This window comes from Ixodes scapularis, unplaced genomic scaffold (genome assembly GCF_016920785.2).
Source record: "Ixodes scapularis isolate PalLabHiFi unplaced genomic scaffold, ASM1692078v2 PGA_scaffold9__187_contigs__length_104089568, whole genome shotgun sequence".
Taxonomy (NCBI): Eukaryota; Metazoa; Arthropoda; class Arachnida; order Ixodida; family Ixodidae; genus Ixodes; species Ixodes scapularis.
The window spans coordinates 65,139,972-65,165,421 of NW_024609884.1; the positions used below are offsets into that span (position 1 = coordinate 65,139,972).

Genomic DNA, 25,450 nt, shown 5'->3' on the forward strand with positions numbered 1-25,450 from the left:
AGGAATGAACAAATGCTTTTCAGTGCAGAAAAACAGTATCACATAAACATTGTTGAAGTCGGGTAAAAAAAATAGTGATTGCGAAGAAGCAGCATTACTCTTTTTAAATTATGCATACTAATTGTAAGTAATTACTCTTTGTGCACTAGTAATCTGCAACGATTTGCTAAACAGGCTATCCCTAATATACACTGGATGCCACCATGCTCCTTATCCAATCAAGGCTGCCACCCTAGGAAACATGGCTTGATCTGGTTCTCAAGGTACAGCACTTTTACGGTGTCAACGGTAAACGACTGCGTGTCAGAGGGGGAGCACATGTTCAAGTTCTTACCCCCCCCCTCCGTGCTGCGTACCGCAGGGCCACGATAAGCCACAGATATGTTACTGTGTAAGTTTGTGGCCTAGTACCAGCTCCGATGGGTGAAATTAAAGTTGCACCGGGTTTAATGTACAGATTGCTGGTTGACCAGAGGACAACAGTGAACTGTATCAAAGCATTGTTCATAAGAAAATGTTTATTTGAAAAAAATGTCTGATTACTCAGATAGAGATTCTGCAATACTAAGGCACATAGAATGAGTGGACACAAAGATGGGGTGAATGTGGTCCCAAGGCCCACAAAATGACCCAAAAAAAGGAGGTCCCTTCATTCTCCACCCTCCAATGTCAAACAATGAGATAACTGTGTATAAAACAACTGGAGTGGTCCCGTGAAGTGTGTTGACCAACTCTGTAAAACCTCAATTTCTAGACTCAATTGTTTAAAAAAAACAAGACCTTAAAAAAATATGAACAGAAATGAATCTTCTTGATGCTGCTCCATGTATTTGTATGGGATGCATATTAAGTATAAATTCCAGCATGCACCAAAAGCAAAAGCTTCTGTAATAATGAACACATGACTGTTATGAGTAAATAGGCACTTTTCACCATCCATCGTTCAGTCATACAAATCTTCAGATCTTAAATCTATACCTTGCATGTACAATAGCCAGAAGGACAGGTTACCTTTCCCACATTAGTGGTAGAGGCCCAGTCAGGCAGAAATGCCTTTTGTCTCTACCTCCTTACCAAGCTTGGCCCGTGAGAAACTAAATAAACTTCTAACTTCAAACAATGCTCTGCTCATTTAAAACGATCAAAAGGATCTGTGCCCAAAATAGTCCCCCGCTCCAAAAATAGAGATTCTGAGCAAAGATCAAAGCCACGCCACCATTGTCTACCTAAACTTGGAATAGATGGCTCATACAATGCACGTGTGGAATGACAGAAATGAATCTTGGGCAACATTTCGAACTGAAAGGACTGTGGCTGCCTAGCTTTCACACACTCGGGAATCAGGACGGGTGTTTTAAAGTGTGCCCGGTCAGGAAGACGACCCAAAATTTCAGTTGCCACTTCAAAAAAATACACTCGCTTTTCACAAAATGGACGGAGTTTTCGTACGTTACTGCCCCGCATGTCTTCCCCAACAGGTCAGAAACGACAGGCTGTCACTCTTTCGAGTATGTAGTCTGCCCTTGGCCCACCTCTTTCGTCAGTGCCTCAGTTGCATGTACATGGGTGAAGCAAGCTGAAGCACCGGCAATCACCACCCCAGGTAGGAGGCTTGCGATGAAGGAGAAACTTGGGCACACTCCCTGCCGTTCAGAGTGCTGGGCACCAAGGGAGGCGCTCCCCGAGGGTCCGGTCAGGCCAGCAGCCGAGCCACCCACACCAGTGCGACCGTGAGAGAGAGGCGGGCAGCGAGCGAGCCGGCCGCCGAGCAGTCGACGAGACGTACCGCCTGCAGGAAGTCAGAGCCAAGGTAGTCCCTGTAATTGCGGCGTGCCAGAGGCACTGGTTTGAGTTGCTGTGCCGAATCCTGAAAGATGAGGTCGCGATAGGCCGACTCGGAGACAAACATCTTGAAGGTGAAGTCCTGGCTGTACTTGGACCCGTAGAACTGCTGCGCGTACACGAACAGGTCGATGTAGGCGTCGATCACGTGCTGTGGCTTGCCGGGACTGGTGACAATTGCATTGGAAGCCACCTTGCCCAGGTTGCACTCGGCGTACTTGTCCTGCGACCGTCGCGAGCCATCGCGGCACACCAGCTCAAAGTCTCCGGGCGAGATGTTTCGTGCCCACCACATGCTGTTGCGGCCCGCCGTGTTCTCGAACACGGTCGTGTGCTTCACAAAGGCGATGTTGCCACCGCCCTCGACCAGGCAGCGAAAGGCACCCGTGTGGCCGTAGAAGGGCTCCGCCGCATTGCGACCGCAGAAGTTGGACCCCATGCCGTGGCACAGGTCGCACAGGTTCTTGTAGCTGCGCTCGGAGCTCACAAACTCGCGCGACAGCGAACCCGGAACGCAGCTCTTGGAGAAGAACTCCGACGCCGAGCGTGGGGAGTCGCACGTGTACGCCCGCATCCGCTCGTTGCTGATGAGGAAGCTGAGGGGCACCACCCAGCCGGCCGCCTGGTTGATGCCCGTGTGGCACGACCGCCGCCCTGCATGCCAACCAAGCGTCAGGCCAGGCCTTACATTACAGTGGCCGCTCGACTACTCGTGCTTCAGCTTTGCAGAAGCACATTCAACCACACTGGTAGTGTCAGTGGCGGACTTTCTGACCTGCGTGCCTTTGTACGCAATATGGTCACCGACATCATAAAAAAAAGCAGGGCGTGGTTCTTATTGGCTAATGTTGCAATCTCATTGATTGAGGAGCAATAATTAGATGCTCGGGAATCATCACGCCTCGCGTCTCTTTTAAGCCGTCAATGACTACAGATGGCTCCAAGAAGGACAAAGACCGACAACAATGGAGCAAGATTACGTTTTACGATGAGCCAGAGCAAATAATGACTCTCGATCCAATTCAGGCCTGCGCACAATTGGGATGCAATCTTCTTGTGAACCAAATGAGCGTTTGGTATGTAGTTTACCGAGCAAACGGCACTTGCCTTTGAGAGTCAACAGGTCTGTCTCCTTGTCCCCTTGGAAAGTCACTGCCACGACGTAGTAGTATGGTTCATCCAAATTGTACTGTTCTGCGATTATGGGAATCAGCCCGAGTGACCTGCAACCCCACATTGGGCCGTAAGACACTTCCAATCAAAATAACAACAAGAACAATGATAATCTCGAAAGCAACAACGGGCTTATTTTGTCTGAAATTGTGCAAGAAATAAAATAGGGTCTCAAAAAAATTTATGCAGAAGACCTAGGCTCTGAGCAGTTTCTTAAATCAAACAGTGCAAACTCCATCTGCTCTCTTGGTACTCAAATCGAGTCATGCGGCAGCAGGTGAAGTTGTAATTTTGCCAATTACCACCGGTAGCAGCTTTCAGAGTATACCTCCAGATGCAGATACTTTATGGGTAGTTAAGATAATTAATAACAAGGTAGAGAATTAGGTAAGTTAGGAAATCGAACAGCATCTCAAGAATGAAGGCCAAGAAAAAACACACACAAGACACGATAGAGCCTTCCGTGTCTTGTGTCTGCCTTTTCCAAGGTCTGCCTTTGAGTGCTGTTGGATTTCTATCATGCCTAAGATAATTAATAGATATTTTTGTATAAAAGTCTGCCATCGGTGTTAGAGAAGTAGATTGAAGGTTTGTCGAACATGTCTAACCTTAAGATTCAACGTCAAACTTCAAGTTCAACAAGAGTTTGCAAGGCCTCGCCGCTTCAATCATTGCTAAATTGCTGCGCCCCGACAAATATTTAGTGGGAATCTACAACAACTTACTGTTGCTTTAAAAAAAAAAAGGAATCACTTTTTTTTTTTTTTAATTTATGCAATGGCAATATATGAAAATTTATCGCTGTGAGGTTCCATGCAGGTTCCAGGTTCTGTGCACCTGAGAACAGCTTGAAATATTGGGAGGAGTAAAGCAAAGCTTTGCAATGAGTAGCAATGCGAAAAGCTCGGTATTTTGTGGACGGGCTGAAATAAATTCGGAACCTGAAACGAAGGTTGTGAAGTTTGCTCATCAGACATCAGAGTAACGCAAGCATGTGTTTTATCTTTTTGGGAGGAGGCAAGGTATTGGCACTATCTAAAACATGCTGTCAGACACACAATTTAAGCGTTAACGACAGAAAACGATCATGGGCTTGTCTGAGCAATAAAATCGAGTCTCACTTGGTCTATTTCCTTTCCGTTATAATTCAATCTTCGGATAACTTGAAGAAATTTCAATATCCCATCCAGGTTGATTTAATAAAAGCGTACAACAGTTCTACTTTCTGGCGAAATACACCTCAGCAGAAGCGAAGCTCCGGGTTTTGATGAATGGCAAGTGGTTGTTTCTTTATACGCTCCGTGCGGGAACTATAGGGGGCACTTTGAAAAACGCGCGTAGCGCCGCTAGCGGAGGAGCTGGCGTTCGACAGTGAGGCGCGCTCAGCAGCCTGCGGCGCCTTTTCGCGTGCGATCGCTGTGGCGGCGGAAGCGCGCACGGACGGAACTTTTGCTTCTTGAGCCAATAAGTTGAGGGTGACGTTGCATGGGGCTGGGAGAGGTTTAGGAAAGGCATTTAGCTGTTCTCCGCTCCTTATATACTGAGTTTGAGTCGTTATTAGGGGTAATTTCTTTAGTTGCGGTCGAAAAAGGGGTTCGAGAAATTTTCCGAAAAGCAAGACGGCCACCACCATAATTGCTCTCAGTGGGAAATTTGTTTCGCTCGTCGCTGTAAAGGTAGGACTGCTGGGACAATGATATTTGGAGGCGAGTGAGATGTTCACTAAGTTTGTGATCTAAGTTGGCCAAGTTTTATTAAGACCGCAGGTGTGAAAGTTATGATTCGAACGAATAAAGGAATAAAGCTTTCAGGAATATCCAATACTGGACCCAAAATGTTGTGTTATAGCCGGCCTCTGCGAAGTGCAGATTTGGACGCACAGGTTCTTGGACATGACCGTAATTTGGCACAACAGCTATAATACCGAAAATAGGTGGCATAGGGAAACCAGGTGGAAATTTGGTTTGGGCGGCGTAACTGAATGGGAAACAGTTTTGACCGTGAAAGTGGTGAAAGTGCCGTCAAGAGAATAGCACTCGTCGTGGGAGATGGAGACTTTACAGGTAGGAAAGGACTAGTGCACTGTACTTCCAATTGAAACAACGTTACGAAAGATGGTTTCAAAGCCGAGAAAACCAAGTTGCCGGCCAACACACGGTTTGGCCGTCAAAGGCATTTACGGTCAGCTGTTGTGTAGTAATGTGGTTGTGCTAGGTGCTGATTTTCGGCACACAGGTACTTTGACAACCGTAACTTGACAAAACACTTATTATACCTAAAAGAGGTGGCATAGTTTAACCAGGTGGAAATATTTTTGGGCGGCGTAACTAAATTGGAACCGGTTTTCACCGTCAAAGGCTGTCAAGACAATACCACTCATCATGGTCAGGAGGTGCAAACTTTACAGGTAGGAAGGGACCAGGGGACGGAACTTCCAGTTCGAACAACTTTGCAATATGTGGCCCTAAAGCCGCGAAAAAAACAAAAAAAAAAACTGTTGTCTACAAGACTCGGTGTGTCAGCGTTTCCAAATCCAAAAGGAGGCTGATCAAAAAAGAAAGCACACCACATAAACTCCCATACTCAAACATCGATTGTCCAGTGTTTCCAAGTTCCATTGTAGTTTTCCTTAGATTCATATTTGTCACTTTTTGTACCGTCCGAATCGTTTTACATGAAGTACAGACTGCGTGCCATACTGGTCCGGAAATATCATCGACACGTACGATGGGGACGAAACTTCTTTGGAGGGCATTCCATTAACGAAATTCGCACTGCATGCCCGCGAGTGTGGGATGGCATTTCAGTTCGAGCTGAGATATGTAGGCGTTACTGGTACGAAAACAAACGCAGAGCGCAAAGCGGCAGTGTAAAATATGTCAGCCGTGCCGATACAGTGGCAGACATGATCGGGAGACCAAATTTCTCGCGTCGTACGGCACGGGTCCATCGTTGTCGCTGTCCCAGAAACCATCGGCGAGGTGAAAAACTGTGAAACTTCGTCCCCACGAGATACGATGCATAACTATTGGAGCACTTTACGGCGCAGCAGTTCATGCTGTCAACCCAGCGAGACCACAGCGCTCCGACTTCAGTGCGTACCAATGTACGCCGCGTGGTTTCGTTTCGCTGGGGCTCTCACTGCCTACCTTCGGTAACGGCCCCGCGGCGGCGCGCCGGTCGCGTCGCACGGAGTGTATAGTAGCAATGAATATGTCTCTTAGATGTAGATTTAGGATGTCTCTTTATGCAATGCAATGAACACAATCTTTTCCTTAAACAGTGGTGCAAATATATGGCAGGAAAGGGCCAATTTTTAGTTGAACAAAGTAGACAAAAGGATTTCCACTTTCCCTAAGTTTCACTCTATGAAGTCTTGCATCCAACAACCGTGTATTTCTCCCCACATACTTGACGAGCAACACTTACTGGCCTGCCCGATAGATATCCCCGGCCTCGAGAACAACCAAGTCGGCGACACCATTTCGGATCATGTGCATACACTGCAGATGGCTCTCGCTCTTGATGCAGTTCAAGTCTGGCTTCAGCATCTGTGACTTGAAGGCAGTCTGTGAGGGAAGCATAGGCAAGTTGATGTTAGACACCCCAAAATCTATTCCGGAGGGAGCTTCTTTTCAGAAACCAGAAGTACTACTAGGGGCATTCCTGAGCATTTCAAGAGTGCACCTCGAGATTACTAGTGGGCACATGGGACAGAAATAGCATGCTGAGGGTCCCAAAAATGGTAAGTCGTCAGCTTATTTTTGCAAGAATCGAAAGTAAGAGAGTGGAAAGGACTAGCCGTGCAGGGAGAGTTTCCAACTAATCGTGAAACAAAAGTCCCATTCCTCCTCTGCACGAGCAGCAGAAACAAGCCACAAAACTTCCCCATCGACTAAGAACTACACAGCAGAGCGAACTTCAGGGCAACGTTATCCGCACCTTCATTCGATGGCACTTCTCCATCTCCTTGTCAGAGACCACGCACAACTTGGCCGGATGGACTGGGCACTTGCGCAACTTGTGGAACAGCTCCACATCTTTGCCTGTAACCCAAAGCATGTAAGGTCACCACCCAAGCAACCAGAGTGGGTACATGTAGACTATGGTTGCTTGCATAAAGGAATAAATGAAACAGCTGCCTCGACAAACGCTAAACACTGTAGTGAACCCATTTTTTTTCAATCAATCTAATTGCAGGAGATTACCATATTTACTAGAGAAATAGATGCACTGTTTATGAAAAAGGCCCGCAAGTCGACTTTCCCACAGGGCATGTAGTATATAGCCAATCACTGCTTCCTGTGCAAGAAACACAGAGGACAGGGAGGTGCAGAAAATGATCCCCCACGAAAATACAATCTGCGCAGGTGCCATTTTCATGCGAGAACATTATCGCGATGATTGGCTATCCATCTGCTCCGAGAGAATGCAGATGCACACGCTTTGTTCATCAACAGTGCCTCTATTACTAGTAGAAATATGATCTCTTTTTGAATGCTGCACATAACTTTACAAAACCCAAGTCATTCTGCACAGCAAACAGGAAATGAGCTATTCAGGTCACATTTTAAATGTACTGTTGAGACCGGTTATAACAAAGTCAACGGGACTCTGAAATCACTTCACTATATCTGCTTCCTCGTTATATATAGACTCCATTAAAGTAACATGAAAAAAAAATATATATATATAACACGAGCCGTCATGGGCACATGTTCGTTGTGCCTGCAGAAAGCAGTCAAGGCTTCCCTGCACGTGCTCTGCTAGGCCGAAGCAACTTCTACCCAACTGTGAGAAGCTCCGATCGAAAGATCCTGTGAGCTACGTACAGACCGTGTCGACAGCTGCGACGGACGACAGCTGCGACGGCATTCTTTATGTTTATGCGCACTTGGTCGAGGATGACAGCACGCTTTTGTTTCAAGGAGACTGCTTTCGTCTTCCCCGTCGAGGTGCCGCCGGAGCTGGAACTCACCATCGTTGAGTGGCGACGAGTCGCCGAACCAGTGCTTGAGCAAAGCTAGACTTTTGCACAGAGGGCGACCACACCGACTAGCGGCGCTGACATGGAACACGAAACAAACAAAGAGTAAACAGCACCAAGCTCACGCTCGTGTTTCGTCAGTATAGGCCTTTGCAAAAATCACCTTCTGCGAGCAGCCATCTTTGTCTGCTGGGCTGTGGAACGCCTTTTGAGCAAGCGCTGTTGCTCTGCTGTGCGGTATATCAACCCCTGCGCATGCGACCACAGCTCAGTGACTCAGCATTTTTCACCCAGGTGATAAGCGATGCAAAGGTCTATAGACACCCTAGAGCAAGAGAAGGGCGGCAACTGCTGGTTTGTAGGCCATGTTTGCAAAACGAGCTGCAGCCTGCAAGCATTCACCGTCTGCAAACGTGTCCGCCTCTCCGCCCGGTTTCCTCTCCACGCTGGCCACGGGACAACAAATGCAGGCGCACTTACGTCTATCTGCCCAGGAGGCGTTCGCCATTAAATTGTGCAAGCTCTCCATGGTTAAAGTTGCTTCCTCTCTTAAATCTAGGCTGTCTCCGTCGAACACGGAGACGGAACACGGAACTTTCCGAATTTGGTTATCTTTTAAATTATCGTAAAATTTCTCTTCGCTATATTCACAGGAGCCGCTCATTTTCCTTCGCTAAAACAGACACAAATACGCTGAAAAAGAGCAAACCGGAAATCATGACCATTTCACTATAGCCGCTATTTCGTTATAACCGACTTTGTTATAAACGGTTGCGACAGTACCCATTTGCTCCATCCTCACGTGTCAACTCACATAGTGAGGTAGGTTTGAAATATGGTTTGCAAAATGCCCAAAAAGTCATTAGACTTTTTATTTAATACAGGTGTCAGAACCCAACTCTCACTGTGCACAGCAAACCAGTTTTTAAAGGGGTCATGGAATGCATTAAGACCTTGGTTAAAGGGATTGTCCGGTCAAAACCGGAAGTACTTAAAGGGACACTGACAGGGTATTTATGCTCGCCGAGGTTTTTAATTGTATGTGACATATGAGAGCTCAACTACCCAGAACAGAATTTGCGGCTCGAAATTCGGTTTCTTTCCGCCCGAAAACCGCCGATCAAGAACTGGCCGGTTCGAGTCTCGCTCACTCTCTTTTTCGCGGTCACGGGCCGTTTTCTAAGGTATCGATGCAACCACCAAATTTAATCAAAGTCGTGGGTCATTGAAGGCACACACTCAATATTAAAAATAGAAAAAAATATGAAACCCATTTTTCGTGGCTTCTAAAAAGCTGTAAATACGTTGATTGATAAAAACAATTTCCGCAGACAACCGGAAGCATTCTGTGCGTTCGTCGTTTCGCGTATCGTGGGACTCGCGGGGACGGCGATGGTAGCGGACGACGGGCGTGGGACCTCTATTTCAGAACTGTCGTTCGCGGTACCGGCGACTTCTGTCTACCGTTAAAAGAGAAATTTGGGACTGATCAAAAGAATTCGTATTCATCCCGTACGATACGCCCGGCCACCAAGCCGATTTGCACGAAGACGTCGCCGAGCCGTCGCTCCCTTCTCGTGGCTGAAGACATCACTCGCGCAAACGTCAAGCACGACGTGTCTACTTCAAGTTGAATATGCACGCGTACGATTTCTTTACTAGGTGCGAATGTCCCCAAAGCGTGGTGCTTCCCGACTTCGACCCGGGAGTGCTTTTGCTAGAGAAAAATCGACAGCAAACTTTCCAACTTACAGTTTACCGGCTGAATTATTACTAAGGAAAGAGATCCACCAGAACAGAGATGTCCATTAGCTCAGTGGGAAAGACGTCTCTTTTCACACGCGGTAGGACCGGGTTCGATCCCCGGGAAACTTTTTTTTTTTCAAACATTTTCCGATGTTTACATATCTTTTTTCTTTTTTTTTACAATCATCACTGAAGAAACAAAAAAAAAATAACAAACAAATGTTGTGGACGATACTTCGCTGAATTAAATGGTATGGGATTTCCGTTTTGACACCTGCGAACTCAATGTAATCACTTTCCACAAAATGCAAGGAGCATATAAATCAGGTAGCGTCCGCTTTCCGAGGTGCTCGTATACGTTCTACAGGAATTGCAGCCAGCCATTGGTCCCGATCCCGTTGATCTTTCGGAAACTCTGTCGCACAATGCCACTTTTTTTCGGACGTGTGTGAGCCAGCTCTTCACGCAACATCTTGAGTGTATTCTTTTCGGAGCCGATCATGTAAATTCACCACGGGCACTCACTACTCATCTCCAACTCCTCAATGTACAAAACAACTCATCTTGGAGTACAGAACAACGAGCGGAACAAACATAACTGCAAAACAATCGGACGGCGAGCAATTCCCGCACGCCGCATCGCGCGCCGCATGTCGTGTCGTCTGCTACGGAGAGGAGAAAAAAAAACGCACGGTCGGGTGTAGCCACGTGACTTCCGCCACTCACTCTCTTCTCTCCACTTCTCCGACCTCCGTCGGGTTTCGGTTTCGAGCAGTTGCGTCTTTTGGCTTTATTAAAAAAATACGCTACTCTGTTGCAAAATATTAATTGGGTAGTCCTTCGACACCATAATAAAGCGCCTGGCAAAAAATAAAAAAAAAATTTTTGGGGGGTGTCAGTGTCCCTTTAAGCTTTTGCGCTTCTTATGCCGAGGGAGCCTTCATATACATCAACTCATGTTTACAAACAAACCAGAGCGCCCCTAGCGGACGCCACCGGCGCCGCGCACGCACGGTGGACGGTGGGCAAGAAGCTCTCCGTCGTCCATAAACAAACCATTGTTGTCGGCGTCGCGCGTTGTTGTCGGCGTCGGTGTGACTCCTCGTACTCTTTTTCGCGTTGGAATTGTTGATTCTACGTCCTCCTAACAATGTCTGACTACTTGAGCGGCTTCAGCAAAATTACCGAGGCTCGTTACACCGCAAAACTTTGCGTGAATAATGTGGCGTGCGGCGATTCATTTTACATGGACGCCGCAGAATGGGCGCTAAAGCCTGACTTCCACGATGAGATTCTGCTCGCCATTTTCAGTCGCAACGTCGCTCGGGCTGCAAAAGCGTGGACCGTAGCTGAGATGGTGAACGTCGATACTGGAAACCGCAAGTAGAATAGGGCATTACAAGTCGGTGATGGCCACTGGTACCAATGATCAACACCTTGTATCTACTGTTTACACCGAGTCTACTTAAGTCTTTTGAGGCCTGCAATTCCTTCTTATTGCAATCACCGGGTCAAAGTTTGGTCTACAGGCCACAGACAAGTTTGAAAGAGCACACGAAAGTTCGAACAATCAGGCGGCCGGGTGAATTTGAAGACGCACTGAGCCCGCGGGTGGTCCGGACAACTTGGCGGTTTTCTCTCATTCATGTTGGAACAAAGCAAATACATCTGGCGATCACAAAGTGTTGCCCGCACAAGCAATCATAGTTCGACAGCGTCTGGTTTGCCCTTTTCACGGCTACCATCCACGTTCTCGGACAAACGGAGGGGGCCGAAACACATGAAAACTTATCTTCAAACCTTTCCAAACTCTCCTGGTACGGCCCCCGTCGCGGCATTTTGACGATAAGGTAGGTACTTTGTCTGGTTTCTCCCGACAGAACGCAGGAATGCATGCCTCGCACGGTGACTTCTGCCCACCGCCCCAGAGTGGAAGTGCGCCCAACACGCCACCACCGCGGCGCGATGTAGGAGAGTTGAGTTTTTGTATAGAGAAACATCATTTTTATTTTGATATAGGTATGATGTCCCAATATTAATTAAACCTTTCACAAGCGTGTGTACGAAACTGCACCCTGAATTTCGCCAGTGTCAATGGCTGGCATCCGTGTCTGCTGTGTAAAGTCACATAACGCAAAGGACCGTCGGATGGTCGGGATAACAAATGTTGGTCGATGGATGTCTTGTATTTTGTTTCGAATTATATAGTCTCTGAAATATGTTTCTTGTAATGTTTCTTTACTGAAATATGTTTCTTGTAATGTAGTTCACAATTGTGAGCAAAAAAGTAGCGCCTTTTAGCAGGATTTTACTCGAACCAGCCGTTAGCTTTCGAGCAAACGTATGCCGTTTCGCGTGTATACAACTGCGACAGCCACAAGAGAAGGATGCAGTTTTTGCCTTCTGAAATGGCAGCTGGTTCCATGAAGTGACATATGAGTCCACATATCAGTGGATCCACTAGATCGGTGATGCGGCTGCAGGTCGTTATCTCGGAAGCGATGCCCACGGATCAAAGGCAAACGGCGAATCATTCAAAATGCATGTAACGTTTCTAGATCGTCCCTTGACTCAAACCAGCTTGGTGAATCGTGGCTACGCTCCATTTTCACACGCAGGTCAAACAGAATCGGGCTACATATGTGCTAATATAACTTTTGGCATCGTCTCAAGATGGCCTAGCTGTTGGTCTAGATTTCGCTGCATAATCAAAATGATTGATCCAATTCGGGCGAGGAGTGGGTGGACGTAGTTGAATATCGTTGGCACAGCATCCCACCTCAGCTCGTAGCTCTCTTCTGTGAAATGATAGCTGCATAAGCGAGGTATCAATCTTAACAAAAACGCAGTGCTATGTACAGTGACGATTCATTTTGCTCGTTGCTGCACGTCTCGCGGATCACAGGTGCTGCCTGGTGATTGTGGCACCCAACCGCGCAACAAAAATCTCACCCATCTACGAAACAAGTCGAGCACAACAACAAAAATGAAGCACGCTGTGGCATTCACTCGCAGAAAAACGACGAAACGGAAATACAGTCACCAACCGATTATTCGAACTTCGCAGGGACCGAAAAAACGTCCGAATAATAGAGCAGTCCGAAAAATCAGCAGATATAAAAACTTGCCTTTATTACTTCCAAGTGGGCTCAAAAAAGCCGTGAACAGTGCCTTGTCTCAGGTTACGCCTCTGTTTGCGTTTGGCAACTTTCTGTTAGCTTGAGAATCACTGCCTTCTTTTCTAGCGTTATGGTTGAGTACTTTCTGCGCTTCTTAATGACACATCACCGGCGGCAGAACAACAAATGGGGCCATAATGTCCAAGCCAGCGCTGTCCGAACGAGATAAGGAGTGCAAATCCTTGAGCGCAAAATGGTGACTGGCGACGCGAAGGAACGGAAAAACAAAGCAAAATGATAATAATGATGATGATGATGACTTGCAGCTAAATGGAAAAAAAGGGCTATCATAGCATCACCTAGCGGTAGGACTCAGAACTCAAGTAGCGCTGCCAAACCAAGCCAATCCATTTGAAGCCAACATAGAATTCAAAATGGCCGCTTCTCGTTGGTGTTTTCCGCTGATCGCTCGCGACGATTTTGTCCGAATAATCAAACTTTCGAACTTCGAGCTGTCCAAAACATTGGTCGTGAATAAGCACTATTTCTATGGGGTAAGTCACGGTTCCGCCTTTAGGTCCGAAATATCAAACAAGTCCCAATCATCGGAGTCCGAAAAATCGATCGGTGACTGTACTCGCTTTGCGTTATGTGATATCAGAGCTTCAATGTTGCCAACAAAAGCACTATTTATGCTAGGATGCGATTGGAGCAGTTTAAAATTCAATTACTGATGCAGAGGGCATAAAAGCAGTGGCATACCAACTTGTTTTTGAGTGGGGGGGCGAACCAGACCCAGACCCCCCCCCCCCGGGACCGAGGGCCGGGGATTGGTGCCCATGGTATCCCTTGGGCACCGCCGGCCAGTGTTTGCTCTGACCAGTGGCGGCTGTTTCAGGGGGGCAAAACACATGCCTTGTCCCCACCCTGATTGGTATGCCCATGTATAAAAAGAATCAAATATTGCACAAACAATGCGTTTTGAGGTAATTACAATGATATTCAATTGTTTTCTCGAACACAAAATATGACCATGCAATCACTTTATGTAACGACAAGAATAAACGCTTCACATTTTTACGCGTGAAACAAAAATCACCTTTCATTTACACATGCTTCTTTTTGCAAATGAATCCAAATAGCAAAAACTGCTCACAAATTATTCAGTTTCCGAAATGCATCCATTCAACATCTGGACGGACATGCATTTGGCTCTGTTCAAGTGCTTTGTTTCACCAACAAAAACTGCTAATGTGTTAGTGTGAAGGCACCTGTGCAAACTTTTGTACTCGTTTAGAAGACTTGTGTGCTGTCTCCTGCAAAGTTTGTGGCAAATGTTTCCTCTACAGTCCTTGCAAAAAGTATACACCATACTAATACCATTTCAGCAAATCTCGGCCAATAGTAGAAGCTACAGGTCGAGTGAGCCAATGAGAGCACCAGAGCAATGCGTGTGACAGAGCACTGCCCGAGTAAACCCACGTGGCATGTTGTACCTTTCAACGACACTCTTATTGGCTTCCCTGGGCCATAGTTTTAGACATTTTCCAAGTTAAACAGAGTACTAATATAGCAACAACTGCCCAAGTCACTTGGTCTTTCATTTGACCAAATTGTAATGCTCCAAAAAAAACAGGCAGCTGCATTCATTTTGCTATTCACTAACCGCTTCGGTAGCACCTTCCCTTAAGATTTCGAGCGTGGCACTGTAGCTAAAAGCCAACTTTTCGAAGACTCTCCTCTCCGCCGTGTCCCCTTAAATACTAGTTCCCACGGAGGCTTCTCTCGCCTACTGAAGTATGCACACAGAGAGGATGCTCCCATGGAAGAAGACAAAACGAGAGAAGCAGAGAGTGGAGGCCCTCCTCACCCAGGTATCCCGTAAAGGTCTGCTGGTTCCCGTGCAGCGGCACAAACTCCGTCGTCAGGTCCTGCAGCAGGAGGTTGGTGGCATTGCCATAGCGTGGCCCGTTGGCAAACAGGTAGAACCGCGACAGCTCAGTTGCGTTGACAAACAGCGGCCGCTCTGTGGTGGAACTCTGCCACCAGGGCGGCGAGGTAGGCTGTCCCCCTGACCACACGCTCTGATTGGACCAGTTCCAGTCGGGGTTCTGGCTGCCGCTCGTCTGGTTCGGGTGGAACCAAGGGCTCTCGTAGCCCACCGGTGGCTTGCCAAATGTGCTCACCGCCCTCTGCACAAAGCAACCAGAGTCCAGCTAGGCCACCTCTCGTCTGCTGGCGAGTACACTCCGTTCGTTCCATTATATCTCGCTCCTTTTAGCATGTACTTGGCACGCAGAGCGCTAACTAGCCAGAGTATTGAAGGGATCTCTTGGGTAGGGAGATACAGGGCGTTGTTTTTGTTTCCTATACTGGAAGCAATCTTTCTAAAATTAGCAAATGAATTAAAGAAACAATTCCTTCGAGATAAAGTTATACTCTGGCACTGTGGCCCGAACTTGACGTAATGATAAGTGACCCGATAGCCTAAAATTTGCTAATTCACTTTTATTTAGATGTTTAACTCGGCACCAGGTACGGCACCAGACTTTGTATAGTGGCGGGGCAGTGGGGAGCACATTAAATTTTGGGGGAGGCATGGGCTTCCGGTATGTTCAAAGTCACAATAAAACTACAGTCATATACAACATACGAAAGATACTGCGATGGGTAAAAGGGCGCATGCCAGAAAAGCCGTTGTGGAAAGGAGATCTCTCCACTCCACTTCAGCTTTCCTAGTTTCTGCACTTTTCCCCCTCGCACAGTCTTTCTTCTTGTATATGAATATAGAAGAAAAAAAAAAAGAGAAAAAAAAAACCGGGGGCCATGGCTTGGTAGATCCCTTGTCGCCCCCGGCAATATTGACTGCGAGCTATTTGGGACATTTTTAGCAGATATCAACTCAGTTTATTTCAGTATTTTAGAGTGTATTTACAACTCTACTTATTGGAGCATTTCACATGCAAGATATTTACACATATTTACATTACACATTACTAAATAAACACGTTCATGCTCGTGGCCCAAAGTCCAGTAGAGAAAAGAAAGCGGGCGACACAAAGTTGAGAACGTCCAGTATGGGCCTCCTTAGGCCGGGTGCACTTCAAGTCAATGCATTTTTCACGGACCGAGGAAACAAGGAAAGCGACGAGGGGCCAGCATGTATCAGAGTCATTAGTGTGCATGGGGGGGGCAGGGGGTATAGGCAAGTTTATTTTGGGGTGGCAGGGCAATGTTTAGGGGAGGCTCGGCATCCCTTTGGCGTCGTCCCTGCTCGGCACCCATATTCCGATTGAAGACTCGTAGCTCGTCATCAAAACAGATAATGTATCGGTTGTTGGATTTCAGAAAATAAAACAGTGCTTCATGCCGTTCTGTGCCGTCAATGTGGCGAGTTTCCAAAAAAAATAAGAGTGCACATTTGTTTTATCTGCAAAGAGTTGCATAAGCTGATCTTAATAGCTGTGTCCTGTAAATTTTAGAAAGAACAACAATGATGGCTTTAAACAGAAAAGCGAGCAGCAAAAGATGTTATTAGGCTCTAAAACCGCATCAAAAATAGCAGGAACTTCCTTTCAAAGGTTACCACTGATAATGAACGCTAGGTTCACCGTTAAAATTCAGACACAGGGCAGCAATCGACCTGGACACGACTAAAAAAAATCACTGACTGACCATATTTACTCAAGAATAGGTCACCCCTTATATGAACAAAGCCGGCACCTAGGCTTTCTTACATTGCCAATGTTTGCTAAAGGTACTGTAATAAAACCACTTTCGGTGTGAGGCAATTTGAATAATTTGAACGTAGCTTAATTCCAGTTGACATATCTTAAGAAAGGAAATTCCAAGACGATAGTCTTTTGGTCTCCCTTCTCATGGCAAACACTAGTAAAAATATGCTAATTTTGTACTTTCATGAAACAAAATAGTATACATCAGAAAGTATAATTAACAATTAAAGATATTACTCGGAGCATACTGGGCCAACACGCGCGGAACATCAAAAGAACTCTGAGTAGTAGATTAAAAATATACTAAAATTATACTTCAAATACTAAAAGTACTACATGTTTCATTTTAAGAATCCTTATTTTTTTTTTTTTACTGCAGAAATAAATTACACACTGTCCAACACTCAGCCTCTGCCCAAACGTAGCACTAGCAGTTGAGACCAGATGCCTAAGTTTCAGAACTAACCATTTACCTATTCAAGATTTAAAAGGGCAGTGCAACGATTTTTCTGTTGAAAGAATTCGCAGCTTGTATTTTTTATATTGTTTATCGGGGCACGAGTGAGACAAATCGCATTGCCTTCCCCCGAAATACTGCAATTCCACTGCGTAATCGCAAAGGAGACGAAAGGTATTCTTTGCCGATCTGCAGCCGCACGTGGCGGTTATGAGAACCACGGTGTCAAGTCATAGGGAGTACACAGAAGTCGACAAAAAGATTCCCCCTCTGCTGCTACGCTCGCTGTCAGCCCTGTGGCGAACAGTCTTTCGTCTCAATCGCTCACCGTGACCTTTGGCAATGCTCTTAAAGTCAACAATCGTGGAGGAAGCGCTGAGGCTGTGAAACTGGAAACCAGATGGTACTCCCAGTGATGTCACTCGGAAGACGGTGTGAGCGTTGACTCCAACCTTCCATTTGTTTCATTTCTTAAAATAAAAACTAGGAAAAATATTTTTATGTTTCTTGTTATATAAGTAACACAGACTAATTCTCGCAGTTAACTGGCCAAAGTCCAAAAATTGTCGCACCGCCTCCTTTAAAGGAAGACTGACAGGGTATTTATGCTCGCTAAGGTTTTTGTTTGTACACGACATATGAGAGCCCAACTACCCAGAACACAATTTGTGGCGCAAAATTTGTTTTCTTTCCGCCAGAAAGCCGCCAATTGAGAACTGGCCAGTTTGCGTCACGCTCACTCTCTTTTCTGTGGTCACGTGGCGTTCTCTATGGTTTAGACACAAACATCAAATATATTCGAAGTCATGGGTCATGAAAGGTACACACACAATATTCAAAATATTTTAAAAAATATGATACACATTTTTTGTGGCTTCTAAAGAAACTGCAAATATGTTAATTAAAAAAGAAAAAGGTTGCACAAAGAATTGGAAGCGTTTTGTGCATTCTCAGCATGGCGTCATATTGCGGGAGTCACGGGCTGGACGGCTGAACGAAGCGGACCAAACGATGGCGGCGGACGACGGGCGTGGGACCTCTACTTCAGAACAGTGTTTTGTGCTACCAGCGACTTTTGCGTTCTTTGTGCGACGTGCTAGTTTTTCATCTGCTTCCCACAACCAAAAAAAAAAAAAAGCTGAAGAAAAAAAAAGAAGGAAAAAGAAAAATGCAGTTGGCTGTAACCACATGACTTTTGGCAACTCTCTCCTCCTCTACATTTCTTCTTCCTCCCCAGTCCAGTTTAGGTTTCGGTTTCAAGCAGTTGTTTTTTTACTTTATGAAAAATATATGTGACACTGCAGGGGTGGAACTCATGAAATGTACTTGGGAGCAGCCACGGGAGCAGCTGAAACAGCTGTTTTGGAGCAGGTTGGGAGCAGCTAAAACTACATTCTGGAGCAGGCTAGGAGCAGCTCAGATCAGTTTGCATTGCACTTCAGCTTGTATCTTAGACAAGCACGAAAGCAATTTCAATTGTGCTTAGCAGCAGAGATGAACATGAGCGGTTAGGGACCTAGGTAGAGGGGATAACAGTGTAATATATGCGAAAACTTGAATCTTTGTGACCTTTAATGAGAATCAAACAGCAAGTACTCTATGTTTCTGAAGATAGCGTCCTTGATATTTTCTGAGTGGCCTTCAGACGCTCAAGATGCAAACCAGCTCTGCTTATCGCACAACCCACACGTGCTCGACATAGTAATTATATGTGCGAACCACGTGACGTGCGTAAGCAACGGACGTGCAGTTGCACGGAGGAACAGGGCAACAAATTTCGAGTTTATCCTATTGTGCAACTCGATATCGAAGCAGCAGACTACGAATAACGAAGTTATCGTATTTGAAGCGATAAGCAGGAGCAAGGTTAATGTACGCCGAGCAGATAAGTAGAGCTGCTGACCGGCAAGGTTTCGGATTGGACCGCGTTTCAGTTCTATCAAATCACGATTTATCTTGCAAGAATGCGGTTCCAACTCCTAACGATGAAGCACTAAAAGGAATATTTTGCTCATTTGCTTTCGACTGGATGACGTCCGGATCCCGGGCCGCAGAGCCTCGTGCAATCTGACGCTTAACGACTCGACCTCACCTCGGCCTACTTGCCCTACCGCTTATGGTTGAAGAGTAACAATCCAGTCGCAGGTGGTGTAGCGCTTAGAATCCGAGTTTTTTCGCGCGCTTCCGACTCGGGATAGACAAGGGGAATAAACAGAACAAGGGATTGCAAGGCCGACCAGGCTAAGCGCCCTCATTGTTGACAATCGAGTCGATAAAAACCGAAACCAAGACAAAATAAAACTTTTTTTTTGGGCGGACGTTTTGCGATTTGGCGCATAATGGCGCGAGGTATTGGCTTTGGCGCAGTTTCTGCAACATGGCGCAGGATGGCGCAGACACATGCGTCTGGCGCAAAATGGCGCAAATGGCGCAGCCGTTCCACCCCTGCACTGTAACGAAATACTGATTGGGTATTCTTTTGACACCACATTAAATCGCCTGGCAAAATATTTAAAAAAATGTTTGTGGGGGGTGTCAGCGTCCCTTTAAAGTGATATTCAGAAATTTTCACTTCAACGAGAAAACAGGGCCCATTCCCGGTAGCAGACATCCTTCATTTCCACATGTTCGAGGCCTTTGTTGGACGCAATTTTCTCTTTGAAAATTTCAAAGCATTGCTTCCAACTGTCTAACCGGATATGGCAAGTTCTGAAACTCTGACATCTGGTCACAACCACTAGCGCTAAAATCAGGTAGACTACAGGGCGTTCAGCAATGCCTAGTTTATTTTCGTAGAGGAAAAGTGTGGTTCTCTCTGACCCAAAAATACTGCAACACACTCCAAGTGCACTCGTTGGCTGCATGGAAGCACAAAAGCAATGCGCCTTGACTGGTCGCCTTGTGGCTACCCACCCTGAGGAAGTCCTGGTACTGCTCCCGCACGGCCAGCCGTGTGTCCGAGGTGGTCACCACTACATTGGGCGGCACAAAGCCCCAGTTGCACGACCGGAACTGGTCCGTAGCAGCCGTGTCCCCCGATGGGCAGAGCAGGCGAAAGGCATGGCTCCGCCCCCGCAGCACCTCGTCCAGGGTCGTGTGCTTCACAAAGGCCACGTCTCCGCGCTCCGCTAGGCACCGCACCGCCCCCTGGTAGCCCGCGTAAGGGTCGTTGCCCGAGCAGCGCTCCCCAGGGCGGCCGCCACACAGCTCGCACATCTTCTGCGGATTGTCACCTGCCGGGACCCGTGGGATTGTCCATGGGGGTCACCAAGCCGCCAAAATGCCACGAGAAATCCGCTATGTTTTCTTGAAATGCCGCAAAAAAATTCCCCACATTCCCCTGTTTCGCCAAAATGCTGCAAGAAATATGCCACCTTCAGCCATTCCCCCAAAATGCCACAAGAAATCCACCACATTCCGCTACATTCCACCAAAATGCCGCAAGATATTAGCCCTTAGTCCACCAAAATGCTGCAAGGAATCAACCACAATCTACTATGTACCGCCAAAATGCCTTAAGAAATGTGCTACATTCCACTACGTCCTATAAAAATGCCACAACATTCCGCTATGTTACGCCAAAATGGCTCAAAAAAAAAATTGCTACGTTCCACTATGTTCTGCCGAAATGGTGCAAGAAATTAACCACAATCTGCCACATTCCAAAACATTTTGCAAACTTTTCAGATGTTTTTAATAAAAAAAAAAAAAAAAAAACACACAGCCCAGTCGTTCATGATGCAAACCTTTATCAATCTATTCATAAGATCAAGCAGGTCCAAAATTATGTGCAAACGAATCTTTGTGAAGTGTAATTACAATAGATCTTTTGCCAAATTACCCAAACACTAAGGAGAAAGCTAGGATGATATGTAAACATGCTTGCCTTATCAGTATAAGATTCCAAGTAAATAACCAAAATAAAGCACTGACAAACACACATGCAAATGCAACGTGTATGACTACACTAGCAGCATGCTGTTTGAAAGCTTGGGTAATTAAACAAAGGGTCTACGTTAGGTCCTTCAATCCTATGCTAGCCGTCACAATAGGGAGTTTTACTAGATTGTTCAGATAACAATACCTGACACTCCGTCGGTGCCCCCGTGCATGGATTTGATCATTATCAAAATGATCTACTAAAATTCCCAAACAACATGCGAGTCCCAGCCAGCTAAGAGTTTTTCCTCAACGTAGTCGTCCACCACCACAAAGTAACTGTCAATCACACTGTTCGTAAAAACTGACATTGGTGCAGGCTTCAAGCTAAAAAAAATGAAAGTATGCAACCCGACAGCAATATGTTTGTCGCAATTCAATTCATAATTACGCAACCGCTGCCACTGCCACAATTGCTAAGGATCCACTCAGACAAGTCAGTCTCCAAGTCGGTCTGGCCTTCAAAGATGTACTTGAAAGGTTAAAACTATCAACACATCCCTGCTTGGCTTTTTTCCGTTTCACCTTAAAAGAAACCGCAGCGGACACTACAAGCCATCAGAGCCAATCCAACGCTGCGAATGACCCGTGACTTTATGCACCACATGTTGCCGTCCCAATCTAAAGTCCACATGACTCGCTCTCAGCTAGTGATTGGCTTCATTGGCTCATAGCATCTGCTGGCGTTCACTTGAAGGTGAAATAGAGTATAGAGGTCAGATGCCCAAGCATGCAGAGGCTATTACTCTGCTACTTATTCATCAGCAACAAGCTCTTTCGGCTCACAATCCGACATATGAAGGGGTTTTAGAAAAGTGTAGCCAAGTGATTTGCGTCCCCAAAGAAATAGCGTCATCACCACTGCACATGGGATGAACCCAAACCGCGTTTTGGGTGCATACATTATTTTTGGAAATAGCATGGGTATCCACACTTGCCTCTCAGTGCTTGCATTTCTCTCGCAGGGTGCAAGAAGTTGAGGGAGGGTTAAAGCCAAGGCAAGGAGGGTTTCAAGCCGGAGCCAAATGTGGAATGGTGGACCTTGGGATCTGCTTCTTAGTTTGTGTTTTGTACCTTTTCTATTCATGAAAACATTCATCCTCCCCAAAGGCAATGAATGCACCAGCCCCGCTAGAGGATAGGAACGCACCTGTTGGGTTGTGCTTGTCAATGAGGGAGTTGGGGGCACAGCTCGGCCCAAAGAAAGTCGAGGCGCTCTTGACAAGGTTGTTGCAGTCGCTTACTTCAAGGACGTTCTCATGCACCAGGGTGGCCATGGGGATGACCCAGCCAGCCATGTCGCCCACACTCGTGAAGCACACAGACTTGTTCTTTAGGTCCAGGAGCGACTTGTACTCTGTCTTGGCATGGACCACTGCCACAGAGTAGTAGCCAGCTTCCCTGCCTGTAAACACCCAGAGTCGTGTCCAAGCTCTCTTATGGCTTCTCCGGAATCAAGGCAGAATCATTGGCAAAAAGGCGTCAAAAGCATGGCACAACACCTTTAACTCATGCAGTGAGGTCGCTGATAAAAGAGTAAAACATCACAGTTGAGGAGCCTAGCACACAAGGAAGCAAGGAGATTTTAGAGCCCCTTTTGGACAATGTCTGCGACCTCTCACCTGCCCGGGCTTTTCAAATTATTGCTTCTGTCAGCTCTAGAACGTTGTACAAAGGTATGAGACACAACCCCATAAAAGGCCACAGTGTCAAACTTGCTAGTAAACACAGAAAATGCCCACAAAAACAACAGTAAAAGTAGCCAGGTACCCCACTGGAACCTGCAAGCAAAACAGCTCCCAGATATCCAAGCAAAGCATAAAGAGTGTGAAGCTGGGAACCTGTACAGGAGCCACTCGGAAGCTTCACGCGGCAGCCAACGCTTCACCAAGAGACAGCTTGAACAAATAACTCTGGGCCATCAGAAGGCAGCTACCAAGGGGTCCAACTCAAGATGGAAGGCGGCGAAACCTGGTGCGGCAAAGCCACTGTCCGCCGGGCACTTACCTGGCCCGTAGCGCTCTGCCAGGATGGGGATGACGCTGTGGAAACGACCGGCCGAGTAGACCTCCCCGGGATCAAGCTCCACCAGGTGCACCTGGCCATTGTCGAGGAAGTTCATGCACTGGTCTTTAAAGGCGGCACGCTTGCACTTGAGTTGCAACGAGAACGTCCTGCTGGCACGAACCGCCTCGGCAAACTCAGTGCACTTGAGGTGTTCCATGTCGCTCACGGTGCACCAAGTCACGTCATCGAGGCCCCAGCCCAGAAGAGCTGCGAGTGCCAAGGACAAAAAAGACAAGTTACAGGGCACTACGACAATAAAATTTGTGATCTTCAATGGGCCCCGAAAAACAGGAAAGAATGTCTCTTTTTCGCCCCTTGGCCCTCTCGTAATGGACCATTAAGTGAGACCTTTATTTAGTAGCCAGCTTTGACTGCTAAGTATTTTTCTATAGTATCCCAGAAAGAAAAGGAAGCTCTGATTCATTGACGAAAAACAATGCTATCAGGATAAAAAAAATTTCTTCTCTGCTGGTTTTTAATAATGGGCAAAACATTCTTATTGGCAGTATGTTGGTTAAAGTATATATGCTTTTCATAAAAACACAATGAAAAAAGGCAGGCATCTTGAATCAGACATTAATGAGCAAATTATATTATGATTGGCAAACAGGTGAGCAAAAAGCCTCTAATTTTTTTGGCAGTTAGAATGCAGTCAGAAACGTATTTTGAGGTGTATTAACAGGTTAACTATGAGTTATTGATATAAGTATCAGCCTCAATTTTCTAGCTTTAAAATTGTGTTTCAGGTGTCAGCTTGTAACTTCAGTAGGATTTCTGATTTTAGAACAATGCCAACATATGACAATAAATACATTCAAAATATAATTTCCATGAACATGAGCCAATAAACCAATAAAGTTGAGTATATCTTTTATCTGTGTAGGTGATTGAATGCAAATCTTTATTTCATATGTTAACACCAACAGAAAATCTGTGTACACCTGCCGGCAAGCCGGTTCCCACGCGGTTCACGACCAAGCAAACGGACCGTGCCCATCTGTTGACTATGTATTTAAAACATACAAGAAACACATAGTAAATGCAGGGAACCACCAAGGCATGGAGTTGCACTCCTGTTTACTGAACATTAACAAGTACAAGGATAACTATTTTTATCAATACCGATGGGTTAACTACGGCAGCAGGACAATCGTCCCGCGCCACGTGGTTCACAAAGAGCTAGGCCTGACCCACAGGAGGAGACTCAGTGCAGCCCCGATGTCAGTCATCAAAACATCATATCTGTGCAACATTGCACTTGCCCAAGTCCTACGCCAACGTATAGGGGAGAGAGACCCCCCGTCCCCTTTGCATTGTCTTTTATACCCAATCGGCTGGGACGTTTCTCCCAAACACCGATAGTTAGATAGATCCATGGCAGCTCTTCCCTTTGGATCAAGCGTTGGCTTGCACCACCGCCAGGTAAAGCCCCTTGATAAAATCCACGCCTTGCATTTCTTGCAAGTACCGACAATCATTGTTGTGCAAACGTACAACACATGTGCCACAAGTGAGCACACTGCCAACAGTTGCTTCCAAGGGCTGCTCATTTCAATACTGCATTACCATCTGCTTCCAAAGGCATCACATGACATGGCGTCAAGCAATGGCGCATTTGTTACTACTTGAAAGAAAAACAAACATATCAAGGGGCTTTACCACCAGGGGCACCAAAGTGCCACCTATTGGCCAGGAGGACAAATGGAGGTCAGGAGGCGACTTTACTCTCCTGATCCGTTAGGTAACAACATGACAACCTGATCGCACCTGGAGCAGGGCAGCTAGTTGCCACCCTGTGTGGCATGAAAGCCAGGGAGACAGGTCCCATATACCTTATTGAGTGATTGAACTACACCTGTGAACAACTTTCTGTGTCATTTTTGACGAAATTGCACATGCACAGCTTTCATCAGTGTTCATGCATGCGCCCCCCTATCTTGGACTGCATAGCTACAGAAAAATGTCCACGAGCATAGCTAGTTTACAATTTTAAGACATATCACAAACATAAACCTCCACAAACCACATTCAACTTCTGAGAAAAAGCACAATTTCAGGAATCCACGAGATTTAAGTTTGTTTCTAACGGACGTTATCTTCATTCCTGTGGAGCAGTCTTTTAAGGCCCGCTTCAGAAGGGGCAACTTTTCCAGCAATTTTGAGGTTGCTGGCGGGTTGTTCCCTAGCTTTTCCTAGATTGATGCGCATTGCTGAGATCGGGTCTGGCTCGAACAAGCGAGCAACTCGGAGCAATTCGAAGCGGCTGCAGCCAGTCAGGGACACAACATTTTCACGTGACACCCCTGTGGTGATGATGATGACAGCTAAAGACTTAGTTTTGGTTTGAAATGGATCGTTTTTGGAAATAAACATTTTCAGAAAAATT

General features: G+C 46.3%; 1 protein-coding gene across 1 annotated transcript in view; it reads right to left on the reverse strand.

Moving 5' to 3' along the window:
- Positions 1-500: 500 nt before the first annotated feature.
- LOC8035777 (ovotransferrin) overlaps positions 501-25,450 on the reverse strand; it is a 31,011-nt gene continuing 6,061 nt past the window's right edge. The window contains exons 2-9 of the mRNA XM_029967948.4: positions 23,005-23,271; positions 22,148-22,402; positions 19,972-20,291; positions 14,738-15,059; positions 6,958-7,061; positions 6,445-6,584; positions 2,950-3,065; positions 501-2,496 (exon numbers count right to left, since the gene is read on the reverse strand). Coding sequence (XP_029823808.2) covers positions 1,694-2,496; positions 2,950-3,065; positions 6,445-6,584; positions 6,958-7,061; positions 14,738-15,059; positions 19,972-20,291; positions 22,148-22,402; positions 23,005-23,271 — 2,327 coding nt within the window. The 3' untranslated portion in view covers positions 501-1,693. The remainder of the gene's footprint in view (positions 2,497-2,949; positions 3,066-6,444; positions 6,585-6,957; positions 7,062-14,737; positions 15,060-19,971; positions 20,292-22,147; positions 22,403-23,004; positions 23,272-25,450) is intronic.